Here is a 17,183-nt window from a genome sequence, read left to right as displayed (position 1 = left end):
AAATCAGCTGTATTGCAAATGCACCTCCCTGGTTTGAGAGGTTTTACAAATTCCTTGCAGCTCTATCCATAGGGAAATGGGGCTTCTTCACTGCTGTCAGCAATGCCAGGGAATTGTGGAATTTCCTGAGGTGGAGAGATCCAGAGGGACCATTGATCCAAGCCCTGGCCCTGCACCAACACCCCAAAAGTCCCATCTTGTCCAAACACTCCTGGAGCTCTGGCAGCTTTGGGAATGTCACCATTCCCTGGGGAGCTCTTCCAGTGCCCCAACACCCTCTGGGAAGAAACCTTATCCTAATCCCACCCTAAGAAAAGATGCACAGAAGAGAGAATTAAAAAAAAGCAGAAGGAATTGCCCCAGAATCAGCTCCAGCTTCTTCTGTGCAGCACAAAAAATGAAGAGCTGCCTTTACAGCAAACCTGGCTTTTGAAGATCATCAATATCCCATCCCATAATTTCCAGTGCTGCCTCTTTCTAATGGCCTGAGGATGCAAATGTGGGCAGAGGGGCTGAGCTGGGGGTGGTGATGGGTGGCTGAGGGACACGGGGGGACGTGGGGGGCTCAGGGGGTCACCCCAGGCAGGCAGGAGCTGCTGTGGAGCTGGAGAAACTGTGCCATGGAGGGGACACCAAAATTTACCCCTGATAATTCTTCTGAAATCTTTCTGAGCCTCAGGGAATACAGAACAGCACCTCCAGAGCTGTGGGAGAAGGAAATTTCAGTGCACAGTGGCAGGGGAGATAAATGAATGTACAAGGTGGGAGAAAAACCTATAAGGGAGAGGCACAGCCTGAAGGACTTTTTTGGCTCTAATTGCAAAGGAATCTGACCCTTAACTGGGAACTGCTGGAGTTTTGTTGCTGTAAAAAACAATTTGGGAGAGCAAAGTTCAGGAATTGAAATGACAGATGGGATGGAAGGATCTGAATCTTCATTTTCTGGGCTGGGAGCTGAGATATGGGGAGATTCAGGTTGGATTTTGGGAAAAGGTTCTTCCCCCAGAGGGTGTTTGGGCTCTGGAACAGTTCCCCAGGGAATGGTGTCATTCCCAAGGCTGCCAGAGCTCCAGGAGGGTTTGGACAATGCTCTGAGGGGTGCACAGGGTGGGATTGTTGGGGTCTCTGTGCCAGGGGTGGCACTGAGTGATCCCTGTGGGTCCCTGCCAGCTGAGGGACATGAAAAGCAAATTTCAAATTTCACGAGGACTATTCCAAGTGGGTGTGGTACCAAATCTCTGATCCTGTGCTGGTAAAAAAGGAGATCAGTCCTGATCAGTAATTATAAAAATACACTTAAAAAAAATTATTTTAGCAGCTTTTTATTTCAGTCCTGCCCATTGCTTGGAGCAGCATCAGCATTAAAGTGGGCAAGCCTACCCAAAATTCCCTTTACAAAGTGATCTCCCCTTGTTTAGACTGGTTCCTTGTGCTTCAGAAACAAAAAAACAAAGCAGAGACATCCCAGTCAATTCATCCCACCTCCTGCCAGCTGAGGATATTCTGTGATTCCATGAAAAGCAAATTTCCAAGGTGCAGGACTGAACCTTTTCCCAGGTTTGGAGTTGAAGTTAAGTTCACCATGACTGTTCCAGATGGGTGTGGTACCAAATCTCTGATGCTGTGCTGGTAAAAAAGGAGATCAGTTCTCATCAGTAATTATAAAAATTTCACTTTAAAAATTATTTTAGCAGCTTTTTATTTCATAAAATAAAATTACTTGGAGCAGCATCAGCATTAAAGTGGGCAAGCCTACCCAAAATTCCCTTTACAAAGTGATCTCCCCTTGTTTAGAGTGGTTGCTTGTGCTTCAAAAACAAAAAAATAAAAAGGCAGAGACATCCCAGTCAAGGTGGTGGCAGTGAACAAAATTGCTGTCTTTGACCTTCTGCTGCAAGTTTAGTAACTAATCTGGAGAATAATGAACTGCAATTAATGAAATCTGCTCTCGTATTCAAGTGTGTTTCTCAGACAGCACATAAAATAATTGAAAGAACTTCCTGCTCTCTAATTAGTTAGATTGAATTAATTTGGCATAATAGGATTCTTTATGTAACTTGCAGAATGGCTTCCGATGAAGCTGTTTATGTACCTAAAAGATTGGGTTCTGATGAAGCTGTTTATATACTTTAAAGTTAGAAAATGCCTCTTTTCTCCTTTATCTGGTGCCTTTGAATTAATTGCTGGTAGTCTGTAAATAATTAAAAAAAAAATTCAACAATTTAAAGCTTTCTAGATGGCTGGAATTGCTTTTTATTTTCCCAGCCTATTCTTGAAAAAGCTGAGAACCACAGAGTGCAAGATTTGGAGCCTTCTGACCCTCCCTGCTGATGGGAAGAAGCTTAAAATCCTTGTTTAAAATATGCAGGTGGAGGGAGAAGCAGAGTTTCATCTGCCTGTGCTTAATTATATTATGTAGGAATTGAAACTCCTCTTTTTTATTCACTTGCTGAGGCTTTCCCAGTGTGCACCAAGCAGAATTCCTCTTCTTTTCCCTTTTGACCCCATGGCTTTCCAGGAACTGTGTAATCACATTTCAGGGCATCACTGGGTGCTGACATTAAAAATTTACACATTAAATTCCAGTTTCGGGGGGTTTTGAAATTGCTGTGGCAGAAGGAAATTCCTGTGGCCCATTTGGTGAGTGGATTTTGGTCACCTTCCTCTCCAAGAATCTTTTTGGATGCTCAGATGTCTTGAGAGAGAGAGATCTTGAGTCACAGATTTACTTAAAATAAAACAAAAAGAGATAAACTCTTCGAATTTCCATAAAATTCATTTTTGCTTTATGGTGTAGCCACATGGAGAGGGCAGCTGTCACTTCTTTCCCTTCCACCTTCTGATGCAGGCATAGAAATTAATCTTAAAAACTAATGAAATGCAGTTAATGAAAGGCTTTCTAAATAGACAAAACCCTTTTCTGGCAGTCCATTAAAAAATAACAGTTTCATGGATGGGCCTGGTGCACAGTATAATTGCTAGAACTGACATTCCTTAATCAAATGTAAATAATGTGGCCTCAGAGAACCTTCTTTAACATCTTGAAGGCTTTTTTTCCTTCAGAGTTCCAAGTGAAAAAATCATTTGGATGCTGCAGTCAGCAGAGCTCGTGTGTCTCCTTGTGACTCAGTTGTTGGTGTTTTGATTTCTTTCTGAGCTCAGTTTTCCCTGTCATCCTCAAATAGAAGTAGTTTTTGATGAGAATGAGTGTGGAAAACTGGCTTTGGAAGTTTCAAACCACTCGAATTCCTTTGTAAACTAACTTAAAAATGGAGTATGAGTTACTCTTTTAATCTGCCAGGACTTAGAAACGAAGTAATTGAGCTGCATAGGAAATGGTGTGGTTAATTTTGTATAAATTGTACTGGAAGTGGGGAATTCTGATGTCTTATTGCAGGCTGAGACATTTCACACAGGGGCTGTGGAATAAGAGGGAGTTGTTTGGGTTAATATTTAAATACAGAGTGTGTTTAGAGAGGGAAATGAGCAAACACAAAAAAAACCCCAACAAATTAACTTGCACTGGATTTCACATCTCCCTGTGGAAGGTGGGAGATTCTATATTTGAGTGATTAATGACTTTGCAATCAATTTTAAAATAATTTTCAAGATGAATATTGTTGGGGCAGGGGCGTACCTTTTAAAAATGGAATCTTTTCTTTTGGGCTGTGTCCTAGGGAATTTGGAATTTTCCCTGCAGTCCCATGCACACCTTGTGGAAATATTTTATCCTGAGTGCTCCAAACTGATTTAAATCTCTGTTTAATGAATTTAAATCTCTGTTTTGCTGCAGAAGTTCCCAGTAGCTGCTGTTAAATAGTGATGGGACCATGACAGTGTCAGTGGGAGGGTCCTTGGGCTCAGCCCCTCCTGTCTGGGGGTGGGAAAGAAAAAAGAGCAGTGGAAGTTCGGGATAAAATCCCTTTAGGATTGTTTCAACCTTGGCTAAGCCATTCCTGGCATTCACAGGGCGATTCTTGGCTGCACTGGCCTGATTTGTTCTCTTAAATGCCACTGAACTTTCTGCATATTGGGTGTTAATGCCGAGGGATTTTCATCCAAGTGACACCAAATCAAAGGCTTTGCACTGAAGGCATCAGTCACTGCTGCCAGAGGCATTTCGCAAAGTGCTTAATGACACAGAAATACCAAATGTGTTTTGCTGAGCTCTTTGAAGAGGTGGCCATTATATAGATGTGGAATATATGGGATAAAAAAATGTTCATTCAGGATGAATGTTGGTGCCTCTGTAACTGGGGAGTGACACACACATGCTTTTGCTCTTCAAGCTCACCAGTGAGGCAGGTTGGGCTCTGCTTTGGTCACCTCAGAGATGGTGCGAAGGGACCCCTCAGTGAGCACAAAATGTCAAAAAAAATAATCTAAGATTGATAGAATCACCATGGAATCCTGGAATGGTTTGAGTTGGAAGGAACCCTGAAGCTCACCCCGCTCGGGTGAGACCCCGCCTGCAGAGCTGCCCCAGCCCTGGGGACAACAGCAGGAGGATGTGGAGCTGCTGGAGAGAGCCCAGAGGAGGCCACGGAGCTGCTCCAAGGGCTGGAGCCCCTCTGCTCTGGAGCCAGGCTGGGAGAGCTGGGAGGGTTCACCTGGAGAGGAGAAGGATCCAGGGAGAGCTCAGAGCCCCTTCCAGGGCCTAAAGGGGCTCCAGGAGAGCTGGAGAGGGACTGGGGACAAGGCATGGAGGGACAGGACAAGGGACACCTTCCACCATCCCAGGTTGCTCCAAGCCCTGTCCAGGCTGGCCTTGGACACTTCCAGAGATCCAGGGGCAGCCACAGCTTCTCTGGGCAACCTCCCCACCCTCACAGGGAACAATTCCTTCCCAATATCCCACCCAAATCTTCACTTTTTTGGTTTGAAGCCATTTCCCCTTGTCTCCAGCCCCTCTCCAGCTCTCCTGGAGCCCCTTTAAGCTCTGGAAGGGGCTCTGAGCTCTCCCTGGATCCTTCTCTTCTCCAGGTGAGCACTCCCAGCTCTCCCAGCCTTTATCCCAGGGTAGAGGGGCTCCAGCCCTTGGAGCATCTCTGTGGATTCCTCTGGACTTGTTCCAGCATCTCCACATCCTCCTGCTGTTGTCCCCAGGGCTGGGGCAGCTCTGCAGGTGGGGTCTCACCTGAAAAGGGCAGAATCCCCCCCTCTCCTCCCCTCCTTCCCAAAGTGTGGGACCATCCCATCCCTTGGGGGATTTCTGGGATGTGAGTGCACCCACCTGGGGCATGTGCAGCTTTTTGTGTCCTCATCACCTCCCTGCCCAGAGCAGCAGCTCTTAGGAGAAGACAATCAAAGATGCTTTAAAGGGAAAAGCTTTCATGTTCTCCCTCACCCTTGTGTTTTGTCAGCTTGGTTGAAGAAATCCTGCCAGAATCCATCACTGTAAAAGGCTCCTGGATAAATAGATACATCAAGTTTAGCAGCCACTGCTTACAAACATTTAATGATAGAATTTGGCTCTTGATCCAGAAATATTTTTCATCCAGCAGTGTCTTCCCAGATAGTCCCAACACTTTGTTTTCAAATTCCTCAAGGAATTTGACTGCATTTCATCCCACAGGTCTGCTGTGGTGCCCTCTGAGGGGTTCCTGCCCTGCTGCTTCTTGTCAGCACCCCCCTCAGAATTCCTTTTTTCTCCCAGTTTTTCTAAGCTTTGCTTGGCAAATTTTCTGTAGTTTGGAGATCTGTCATCCTCTCAGGAGGAGAACTTGATGAGGAGTGGTTAAAGCCTAATGGTTTCCTTTCTTGTGCTGTGTGATGCCAACTGGATTTTTAGATTTTTGTGGATTTGCAAGTTGTAAGACTGGAGGTTTTGGAGAGATAAAAAACCCAAACAAACATTTTATTTATTTGTTTTAAAAGGAGAAAAGGGAATCAAATGAATTTATTTAGCTGCTTTAAATACTTCTCCTTATTCTAACTCTGAGTGCTTATTTCTGGATAATAAGTCTGGACAAATTTTATAAAACCTAAGCTTTGCAGGGTTTCTTCATTGGTTTATTCTGAGAGATAAAAAACCCAAACTAACATTTTATTTATTTGTTTTAAAGAGATTCAAAGGAACTGATTTAAGTGCTTTCAATACTTCTCCCTATTCTAATTCTGAGTGCTTATTTCTGGATAATAAGGCGGGCCAAATTTTATAAAACTTAAACTTTTCAGAGTTTCTTCATAGGTTTATTCTGATCCATCTGCTTGGTGGAGCCCCAGGTCCTGACCCAGTGAGGATCTCAAAATGCACAAACCTGTGCACCCCAAACAGAGCCAATTTGCCCTGAGCCCTGTTCTAGTGGTGAATTTTCATTTAGCAGGTTTAGGAACAAGCAAAAACCCCTCCTCTCCTGCTTCCTTTTATTGAACTGAAGCTTTAATATCTTTAAAAAAATTATTTGGTGACCCTCTTGGGGTTTTGTCCATTTTTTTGTCTTTTTATTTTCTACCTTGAAATATTTTGGTTTTTTAATGCCTGGCACAATCTCTGTATAAATAAAAGCTGTTCCTCTCTCCCATGTCTATTCCTCTTGAGGGTAAGATCAGTCATGTCCCTGCTTTACTGGGCTCGGAAGGGATGCAAGAGAAGGTTCCTCACTCTTCAGCTGGAAGATTTCAGTGGAAATCAGAACTCAGCACAGAACTCAGCCTGTGTGTTTGTACAGAGGGAATCCTTGGGAAAAAAAATAAATAATAAAAGCAGGCAGCTCCCAAATTGTGTAATGTGTCTCCCTTAAGGAGCTCTGCCCCTCAGAGCCTGAACCTGCCCTTGCAGTGCATTATTTAACAGTGCTGAAGAGATTTTTCTGCCTTTTTCTCCTCTCTCCTTCTCTTCATGTTCCCTTTCCTGAGGTTCTCCACTGCTCTGGTGGCTCCTTCCCCTGCTGTGTGACAGCCCAAGCCAGCAGCATAACCTCAGATTTATATCAGTGTCACAATGTGCTGCTCTGCTCTCAGGAGAGGGATTATTTCAAATCTGCAACATAAAAACCTGAATGTGGAGCAAGTGAGGGCCATTCATTGTCAGTGCCAGGAGGAATGTCCTCCTGCAAAAGGGGATGCACAGACCTGGATTCTGCCGTCCTTTTTGTGTTAAAGCCAGTAATGCTCAGGTCCAAACAGAATTTAGAGACTGGAAAAGGAGAAAAAGTTCTGGAGATGAAACCATAGATCCTTAAGGTTGGAAAAAGCCTTGAAGATCAAGTCCAGCACCACCCCCATGGTCAGGACCAGTTCATGTCCTCAGGTGCCACATCCAGGTGGTTTTGGAACATTTCCATGGATCCAGGAGCAGCCACAGCTTCTCTGGAAAACCTGTGCCAGGGCCTGCCCACCCTCACAGGGAACAATTCTATCCTAATATCTAACCTAAATCTTTTTTAGCTTAAAACCATCCCCTCTGCCTGTGTAAAAAGCCTCTCTCCCTCTTTTTTTTTTTTAACAAACTCCATTTCAGCTACTGAAAGTTTAGTTTTCCATCCTTTCATGACAAAGCTTTGCTTAGGATCCCAAAATTTCAAACGCAAGCCTTAACATTTACCAGTTTGCCAATATTTCATCCTTTCATTGACTGATTCTCTTAATTTCCCTCCCCCCAGGCTGTCCCACGAATTATGGTTCAGCCAGCCAGTCTGGAGGCCAGTGCTGCAAGGATGAAACAGGTGAGCACATCCCAAGATGTGAGGATAAAGTTTTTAATTTCACCTGCCAGAGGTGGCCAAAGCTTCAGCTGTTTAAAACCTGTTGCACTTGTGCTGCTGCCTGGCTGTGAGACAGTGAAATTCTGCTGGGTGTTTCAGGTCCTGCTAAAACCTCCTCTCCTATTCCTGCTTCCACTTTGATATTTGAAAGCATTAGCAGATAATTAGCTGAAATTTAGCTGGTTTGCTGCTTTAAAAAGGAAAATTTCTAGGCTCTGACAGTGTCTATAAGCAGGATGTGGCTGTTCTAAGTGTGGAGCTTAATTCCCCATTTTTGCCATGATACCATGGAAAAACCCTTGCTAAGCTGGAGAGAAAATAGAGCCTGTGATCTCCCATTTTCCAGCAGAACTTCAGTCTCCTGAGCAGCACATCAGCTTCCTCCCACTGTGCTTTTATTGTCTTAGAAAACTCTGTGTTATCCAAATGGAAAATCCAGAGAAAGAGCAAAGCTCCTGAGTCCACATGGACACCACCCTTGCCATAGCAAAGTGAACAATATGGTTGATTTTGAAAAAAACCCCTTTTTTTTAAATTACATTTTACTTAGCAAACCTTTGGTTCTGAAATTCTAGTAATCCAGTCAAATCCCCCTTTCTTCAAATGCTGCTTAAGTTTCCAGTAGAAAAGGCATTTTGGGAATAAGCTGAAAATCCTGTGGTTTGGGACACTAGATGGGAGAATCACAAAATTGTGAATAATAAACAAAAATGTTCACCTGAGACAGGATTTGTTCAAATCTTCCCTTTTCCAACCTCTTTTTCCACCCCCCTCTTCCTATTAGCACTCTCCCCCCTCCCTCCTTCCCAAAGAGATTTAGAGACATCCTAATCTTTTAGAGTACATGTGCTGGCAAAAGATATTGATCTATCAGATTTAGTAAACTTTACAGCCAAGAAATACATCACTGAAATGGGCTGTTAATCTCATGAGGTGCAGTTAATTTCATCCTCTGGAAGTGCAAGGTGCTGGTGGCTCTGAGGTAGGAATGGCATTTGGAAATGGGGACAGAAATGACACTTTAGGTGCAGGGGGATGATTTATCCACCCTGAGAGTTAAGCCAAATAACTGTGAGAGACTTATGGATCATGGCTGCTTCCCATTCCATATAAATCCTGCTGTTCAAACAGCAAATGACCACTCCTGTAATATAAATAATTCTTCAGTAAATATTGGGGAGTGTATTTCTTGGGGTTGACACTTCCCTTATTAATGGCAGGAGTGACTGACAATCCTCCCACGCCGGCAGGGCTGACTGGGGATCAGCTTCCATCGTCTGCCCATGGCAGCTACACAGGGATTTAGATAAGCTCAAAGCCTTGCTGCTTGCCAGAGCTCTGGGATCTGTGCTTTGACCCCAGATATTTTGGATAACGCAGCCCCTCTCCCCCTGTGTTTCAGATGCACCAAGAGGAAGCAGCAAAGCAGGAAACGGTGGCGCAGACGCCTGAGGCGGACAAGAGCGTGGAGAAGACACCCAAAGTGCCTTTGCAGCAGCCCACAGGGGACACCCAGGCCCAGGAGTGCCAGGAGGGCCCTCCCAGCCCCCTGAGTGAAGCCTCCAGTGGGTATTTCTCCCACAGCGTCTCCACAGCCACCCTGTCCGAGGCCCTGGCAGCGGGAAGCGACGCTGGGGCTCAGCCGGGAGCTCCAACACCTGCAGGGAGTGACTGCCCTGCTGCTGCAGGGGCTCAGCTCCCTGCTGATGTGCAGGACAGAGCTCCTGAGAGCTCTGTGGCCACAAAGAGGGAGAGTCCCCCCACCTTCAGCCTTCCAAGTGCTCCCCACAAACAGAGGGACAGCCCTGAAGTGAATGGGAAGTCGTGCACTTCTCCTTGTCCCAGCGAGCAGGGGAGCGATGCCTCTGCAGCCACTGATGCAAAACCTCTTGTCTCTACCTCCACTCCAAAGGAGTCAATATCCAAACCATCAGTGGAGTCAGCCAGGAAAAAGGAAACATCCCCTGGGGCTTCAGAACTGGGGTTTCCCAAAGCTCATCTCGACCAGCCCAGCACTGCTGCAGCCTCGCCCTTCAGAATCCAGAAGGTGAAAACATCAGAGCTGAGATCCTTCACCAGCATGCTGGGATCAGACCCCACCAGTTCCCTGGGCACAGAAGAGCAGCAGGAAGGAGAAAAGAGCACCTCCAGTGCCCGTGGACTGAACCACAACGGCTCAGAGACAGCAGAGGAGAAACTGGAGGTGATTTCCGACTCAGAAGATGCCAATGAAATTCCTGAGTGGCTGAAAGAGGGAGAATATGTCACAGTTGGCACCAATAAGACGGGCACTGTCAGGTACATCGGGCCCACAGACTTCCAGGAAGGAACATGGGTTGGTGTGGAGCTGGATTTTCCTGCAGGTAAAACATCCCCTGGGTCAGGTGGGAAGCAGCTGGTGTGTCCCAGCTGGCAGAGCTCATCCTAAAGCTGCTTTTTTGGGGGGTTTATTACCCACTGGGGGGTTAATTGCTCATTGCAGGAGGCATTTTGAAAAGGGAAATGTAAAAGGTCTTCCCTGCTGTCATCTTTTTCCAAACCTTCTCTCATTCCCAACCCCTTTGAGATCCCAACCCAAACCATTCTGTGATCCCTGACTGCCCATTTTCAGTCATTTCTTTGGTTTCTCACACTGGAAGTAGGAATCAGGATTCCTTTTCCATGCAGGACAAGCCTTGTGTCCATAGGATTCTTTCCTGGGCTTCTGCTGTGAGGATGAGGGTGTTCAAAGCACAACAGGAGTTGTGGGATTTGGCTCAAAGGGACATTTAGGCCAAATGAGTTGCAAAGTCTCTTAATAGGTATTAAGAGGTAATAGGATTTTATTTTAAAGTAAGCTTTGAAATTGCAGAAGACTATTTCTGTGTGTGTATATATAGAGTATATGTATATAGTGTGTATATATATATAGTGTGTGTATATATATATATGTAGTGTATATATACACACACTATATATACACTCTATATAGATACAGATACAGATATAGATATAGATATAGATATAGATATAGATATAGATATAGATATAAATATAGATATATGTTATATGCACCCCTGTATATGTGAAAAGTAGTAGGAAATAATCATCTCGTGACCACCAGGTCATACAGATAATTTGAGGTTTCTTCCACCATCTCATTTGTCATCCCTGCCTGACTTTTACCTGTACAGCTGTGGAATTCCCAGAATTTAGGGTTTCCAGGATTTTTTGGAAATCCTCTCCAGGACTGGGGGAAGTCAGGGAGTGCCAGTGGAAAATCCAGGAGTGGTGCAGTGAGAAAATTTGGGTTACCCAGGGCATGAAAAACTCCGTATTCCAATCCTCTCAGCCAAGTGCAGCATTCCCAGGCTGGGTGGTGAATCAGCACATCCCAAGCTCCTCCCTGCTGCACATTTGGGATTGGAGCAGTTCATCCACGGTTTAACACTGTCCAGGATCCAGAAATCCCAAATCTCTCTGTACCCTCCATGTCCTCATCAGAACTGAACTGGGCAGTGACTTCCCAGCTGCTTTCAGAAAACTCTCTGGAGTTTTCCATCCTGGAAAGCAAACTGAAGCTCTTGATCCTTTTGCAAGCTATAGTAGTTCTTCAGTCCTGGGTTTGTGCCTCGTTTAAAAAAAAATATATATATATTTACAGATTCATTTCAATTTTGGAAGGTCACCTTCCCTCTGTCAGGCTGCTCCAGTGCTGATTCTGTAACATCCCAGTAAGCAGCAGCTTCCATGGAAAAGTCAGGAGATTTTTGGCCTGCTGAGAACTCAGCTGCTGATGTTGCTGGAAATTTTTCCCCCCCTTCTGTTTCCACAAGGAACAAGACCCTGATCTGTTGGAACATGGCACATCTGGAACTTCCTTTGGGGATGGTGGTCACAGAGTGGTGTCTTTGTCACACTGCAAACAGGGATAGAACTCCAGGGACGTGGAAATCCAAATCCTGGCCACGTGAGGGTCCCAATGTGCTGATGGTGGAAGGAGGAAGGAAACACCCCAAAAGCCAAAGCTGTGACTTTATGTCATTTAAAGAGCTGTTGGATCTTTCCACCTTCTTTTTATGGATGGGAGCAATCCCTGAACAGATCCCCTGAGAATTTTAAATTATCTAAAATGAGAAATAGAAAGATCTCAACAGCACCAGCACAGAGAAATTATTCTTCCTGTTCTGTGGAGGGTTTACAACATGGCAGGAGTGACAATCCTCAACTTCAAACACCAGCTCAGAAAGCCAAAATCTCTTTTAAATGTCTGTTTTTCCTTCCTTCCTGGTACTTTGATAATGGAACTGGTCATTTACCACTTTTGGAGAAATTTTAGAGCAAGTGGGAAGGAAGGACAAGGCGGAGTGTCCCATCCAGAGTCACTTCTGGGGTTCAGCAGGGAAGTTTTACCTCCATGGTGTATTTTTAGGGAACAGTTCTCCCTCTCTGCACTTTTTCCTTGCCTCCCTCTCTGGAGAATAAAACCCATTTTGTAGGAATAAAACCAATTTTGTAGTAAAATATCCAGCCCTGCTAGGGTGGCCTAAAGAATCTGTGGGTTCCCCATCCCTGAAGTGTCCAAGGCCAGACTGGACAGGTCTTGGAGCACCCAGGGACAGCAGAAGGTGCCGGGTTGGAGCAGGATGGGATTTCACCCTTCCCAAACCAGTCTGTGACTCCCCGATTCTCTTGTTGCAGGCAAGAACGACGGCTCCATCGGGGGCAAGCAGTATTTCAGGTGTAACCCAGGCTATGGGCTGCTGGTGAAGCCGGGCAGGGTCCGGAGGGCCGCGGGCCCCGCGCGGCGCCGCAGCTCCGGCCTGAGGCTGCAGGGAGCCGAGAACAGGAGGAGCGGGAACTTCTCCGCGTCAGCCTCCAACCTGGCCTCCCTCACAGCCCTGGCCAAGGCAGAGGGAGGATCCACGCTGAGACTGGAGAAGAGCCAGAAGAACGCAGAGAACAGGAAATCCTGGGCAAACTGAGAGATGGCAGCCCCGCAAACGCCCTGGGATGGCAGCCGGGGGAGCCGGTGGCTTCGGGAAGCGAAACCAACCCGTCCCAACTTCCAGTTGGTGGCAAACACTAGTGAAGGGTTTGTTCTCTCTCCTCTGGTTGATTGACATGATAATTCTTTGCCTCGTCGTGGTGCTGGATCCTTCGTTTCCTGTCCCAAATACCGACGCCTCCGGGGGCAACCGACGGCAGCCGGCGCTGGGTGGGTGTAATGAGCTCCTTCTCTTCCTCCTTTCAGAGGAAAATCGGTCAAACCACAGATTCCCAACAGCCACAAAATCCTCCCCAGGCACCAGTGCTTCCCTGGAAGTGCAGGGCAGTTCCTGAAGAGCCTCCCCACAGCAACAGCTCTGTTGTGATTCCATAAGAGCTGTGTCAGTATCGTGTAATCCGCCGTGAAAGGGCAAGGTGGGAATGATTCCAGACAGGCAGAAGAGTGAAAGCAGAACTTTGTTTGGAGATAAAGAACCCCCAAAGTCCCTTTGTTTAAAGAAGCAGCAGCCCTTGGGTTGTGTGGCTGGGCCCAGTGCCTGTTTGGATCACTGCCCCGTTATCCCACTCTCCTGTGGAAAGCAGTGTGGGCTTCCCCGCTGGTTTGTTGGGAATGGGAAAAAGCCCATGGCCAGCTCTATTTTTGATTTTTGATCCATTTAACGTTTGCTCTCACCATGACAGGATCCCCTCTCCCTTGCCCCAGAGTGGCAGGACCTTCTCCTTGGTTCCTCCCTGTGGGCCAAGAGGATTTTTGATTTTTGCAGAGGTGTCAGCACTCAAGTGCTCCCCTGTTCCCACCCAGCCTTTGGAGACGCTCAGAATTTTGCCAAGCAGGGTGTCTCTGCCCTCATAACAGGATCAATCCAGTCTATTTATTTTTATTTATTCTTTTAAAACATGAAATGTTTGCGCTTTACAATCATCCCCCACAGAGGAGCTCTCCCAGCACCATCCCGAGCGCCCATCCAAAGAGGAGGTGCCTCTGTCATTCCCAGAACCTGCCTCTCTTTGGAAAGGGGGAGGTTTGGGCTGGCTTTTATCAAACTTGATTTTATTTGTGGCTGGTTTTTAGCTGCCTGTGGCACAGGAGATCTGTCCCTGTCCGTGTGTCCACGCACGGATCGGCCGACGCTTGTTTTCCTATCAAATCCTGAAAAGCCACAGATTTTTTTATCCTGAGCTGTTTATATCTTGTTTAGTCATCGTGGGGGGATTGGACAGCCTGAGCAATAGATGTTTTAGCTACGTGGGGACTATTTAGGATGCTAAATTAATGATTAAACTTTAATATCTCTCCAGTCGCTGCCCGTGGGTATCCAAGTGCCTTAAACATCTGGTTCCGAGGTCCAAGGGAAAGCTCCATTGGTATCAAAGGAGATAGGGATGCTTAGTGAAGGAGATAATTATGCTGATTTACTGTAATTAATATCATTTATGCAGAAGGAATAAAATTAAAATAGAAACTAATCTGTAGCAGAAATAAGCGGGCTGGGTTCCGATGCAGCCTGCGTAGAACTGCCAGGGGTTGTGTATCCTTCCAGCTTTTGGTGTAAGTAGTTTCAGTGTCTCCTAAATTTTCCTCAAGAAATCTTAATATAAAATGTACAGAGCAGCTTTTTAAAGATATTTTTAGTGTACAGTTTTCCCTCTTTTTCCCTTTGCACGAAGCTCCTGTCCATCCACGCCACGATGGGGGAGGAATTTGATAGTAAAGAATTCTGATGCTGAAATCCCAGGTTTTAAAATTTAAACCGGTTTTATGAACACAACCCATACAGTGAAACTCTTCGTTCTGGGGTCTGAGGAGTCTTGCCAATGAAAGACCACCCACTAATTAATTTGATGCCTCTTACACTGCCTTGTTGGTTCCCTGAGCTCCACCCTGACCGTGTTTTTAATTGCACTTTGTTCTGATGTGCTGCCGGAAGAAGCCGACGTGAGGCAGCCCCTCCCCAGAGTTGTGTGTTTTTAGTCTCAGCATTTCAGATACTTGGGTTTAGGGATGTCTTTAAAACTCCTCCACATTTGCTCCCCTTTGGGGGAGATGCAAAGGGAGGAACCTCCAAGTCCTTTTGGAGCCTCTTTTCTTGTGCTGCTGTCTGGGAATGCAGGATTTCCCCAGGGAAAGGTGTCCAGGCTGCAGGAGAGAAGCTGGGTTGCTGTTCCCTGTTTCTGCTGCTGGTTCTGAGCTCCTCTGGCCTGTTTGGGCTGCAGCCCTGGCCGTGGTTTGGTGCTTGCACACCTGATCCGACTGATCCAGGCTGGATTCCCTCTCCTCCCACCCTCAGTTGTGCTGCAGAACCACAGAGAGGGGTGTGAAGGGTTCTTAGAGCAGCCCACACCTGTTGGGATAACTGGGATATTCCTCCTCTGGGATAACTGTGGGGTATCCCTCCTCTGGGATAACTGTGGGATATTGGGATATCCCTCCTCTGGGATAACTGTGGGACATCCCTCCTCTGGGATAACTGTGGGATATTGGGATATCCCTCCTCTGGGATAACTGTGGGATATCCCTCCTCTGGGATAACTGTGGGATATCCCTCCTCTGGGATAAATGCTCCTGGAAGCAAATCTGGGGAGATTCCAGGAATCCACTGACATGAGGAGCCCGCGGTGCCTTCGTGGAGGGAGGACCTTGCTCAGAGCTCTCCTGTTTTTCACGTTTCCCCTGACTTTGGAAAAAAAACCTCTCCTCAGATTGCACCCTAAAACCACCCTGATGCAGCACAAGCTCCAGAAAGCCAAACCCATCAAATTTGGCCATGAGGGTGTTCCTGGAGGGTTCCCTGACTCTCTCCTGCTCCCTCACAGCTTTCCTGGGCACGTGGGGTGTTTTCTAAAGGTGTTTTCAGATTTTTGGCACAGTGAGTGCACATTCCTCTACTCAAAGCCATCTGTTACTTCACCCCAGTTAAGCCAAGTGACCAGAAAAGAGGTAAAAATCATCATGGAGGTAATAATATCATTTTTTTACTGATAATATTAGAAAAGCTCTACTCTCAGCCTAAAGGAGGAGGTGCTCTTAACTGGAACCACCCAGCCCTGAGGCTGGTGTGTGAATAGCTATGCAGATTTTTTCCAAGATTTTCATGCACTTTATACAGGGAAGAAGGATATTTAATGCAGGAGAGTGTCGTTTGTGTCGAGTGTCTCATCTCCTCTGGTGTCTCTCGGGGGTTCAGTCCTGCTGGCTGCGTCCCTGAATTGTGGGTGGGTCTCAGATTCTTGGGAAATGGTGTTGGTGGGCTGGAAAGGCTCCTTTCCCCCTGTGTTTGCAGGGCTGGGGGTCCCTCCTCCCCACAGGGTTTCTGTGGCTCCAGGCCAGCCAAGAGGAGGCTGCTCAGAGGGACTTTTTGGGGTTTTCTCAGGCCAAGCCACGCCTTTTTCCTGTGTTAGGTTCAGCTCTTGAGGTGTTTTGCTCTCCATGTCCAAAATCAAGCCTGTTCACCCTGAGGTTCTGGCCCTTTGCTGTTCCATGGTGTTGTTGAGCTGAGGAAAAGGAACAGAAGCAAATTCTGTGTGGTGGCACCGCCCGGGTCCTTGAACAGAGGGGTTTGTCCTTGGCTGGGGTGGAACATCCAACACCATCTCCTGCAAAGGCAGAACCCCCACAGGGGAGGGACCCCACCTGAGCAGGGCCTGGGGGTTGTCCAGCCCTGTCCATGGCGATGCTCCCGCTGGTTCCTCCGGTTCTTTGCACAACATTTCGTTTTCCCAGTGCCTTATCCCAGGGCTGCGGCCTCGGGGTGCCTGGATTTTAGGGAATGAGGTGGTGAGGAACGGTGTGGGCTGGTCACGCTTCACAGCACCTCCGGTGGGGTCACCATCAAGTGTCTTGTTCCTCCATGTCCCGTGTCCATCTTTGGTTTCTGCCCTCTCCACCGTTCCCAAGCCGTGATCCCACTGTTGGGTTCCCCGGAGCTCGTGTGGCCCTGCCAGGGTCAGACACTGCAGGGGCTCCGTGTACTTTAAATGAGCTGAAATCCAAAGAGACTTTGTAATGAGCTGTAAAGTTTTTAATTATTTCTGTACCATACTAAATGACTGTAATATTGTATCATACGTGCGATGCCGCCTGCAGGACCTGAATAAACATCTTCTTTAGAGCTGGGATGTCTGTGCTTTATTGTTGCAGTTCGTGGCACCAAAATGTTTAGAATGGGATTAGTTTAGGTTGGAAAAGCTTCCAAAATTGATTCCAGTGGTTCCCCAGCACTGCCAAGGCCACCATTGACCAATGTCCCCAAGTGCCACATCCACGTGGCTTTTAAATCCCTCCAGGGATGGCAATTCCTGCATTCCCTGGGCAGCTGTCGCAGCCTGACCACCCTTTTGGGGAAGATTTTTTTTCCTGATATCCACAGTGGGATGAGGATCCCAAGGACTTTTCTGCCTTGCTCCAGGGACCTGCCACAACCAACCCTGCCATGGCCTTGGGATGATGAGACCCCCCCTTCAACATTTCATGATGTCCTTGAAACCCTG

At 46.8% G+C, this 17,183-nt stretch overlaps 1 protein-coding gene across 5 annotated transcripts in view; it reads left to right on the top strand.

The window, feature by feature from the left end:
* Window positions 1–16,809, top strand: part of KIF13B (kinesin family member 13B) — a 124,340-nt gene extending 107,531 nt beyond the window's left edge. For all 5 annotated transcript variants that reach the window (XM_074536477.1, XM_074536475.1, XM_074536476.1 and 2 more), the window contains 3 exons: window positions 7,605–7,667; window positions 9,109–10,069; window positions 12,387–16,809. In XM_074536477.1, coding sequence (XP_074392578.1) covers window positions 7,605–7,667; window positions 9,109–10,069; window positions 12,387–12,670 — 1,308 coding nt within the window. In that variant the 3' untranslated portion in view covers window positions 12,671–16,809. The remainder of the gene's footprint in view (window positions 1–7,604; window positions 7,668–9,108; window positions 10,070–12,386) is intronic.
* Window positions 16,810–17,183: the final 374 nt, after the last annotated feature.

Source organism: Zonotrichia albicollis, chromosome 3, assembly GCF_047830755.1.
Source record: "Zonotrichia albicollis isolate bZonAlb1 chromosome 3, bZonAlb1.hap1, whole genome shotgun sequence".
NCBI lineage: Eukaryota > Metazoa > Chordata > Aves > Passeriformes > Passerellidae > Zonotrichia > Zonotrichia albicollis.
This window is presented reverse-complemented; position numbering and strand designations above follow the sequence as displayed.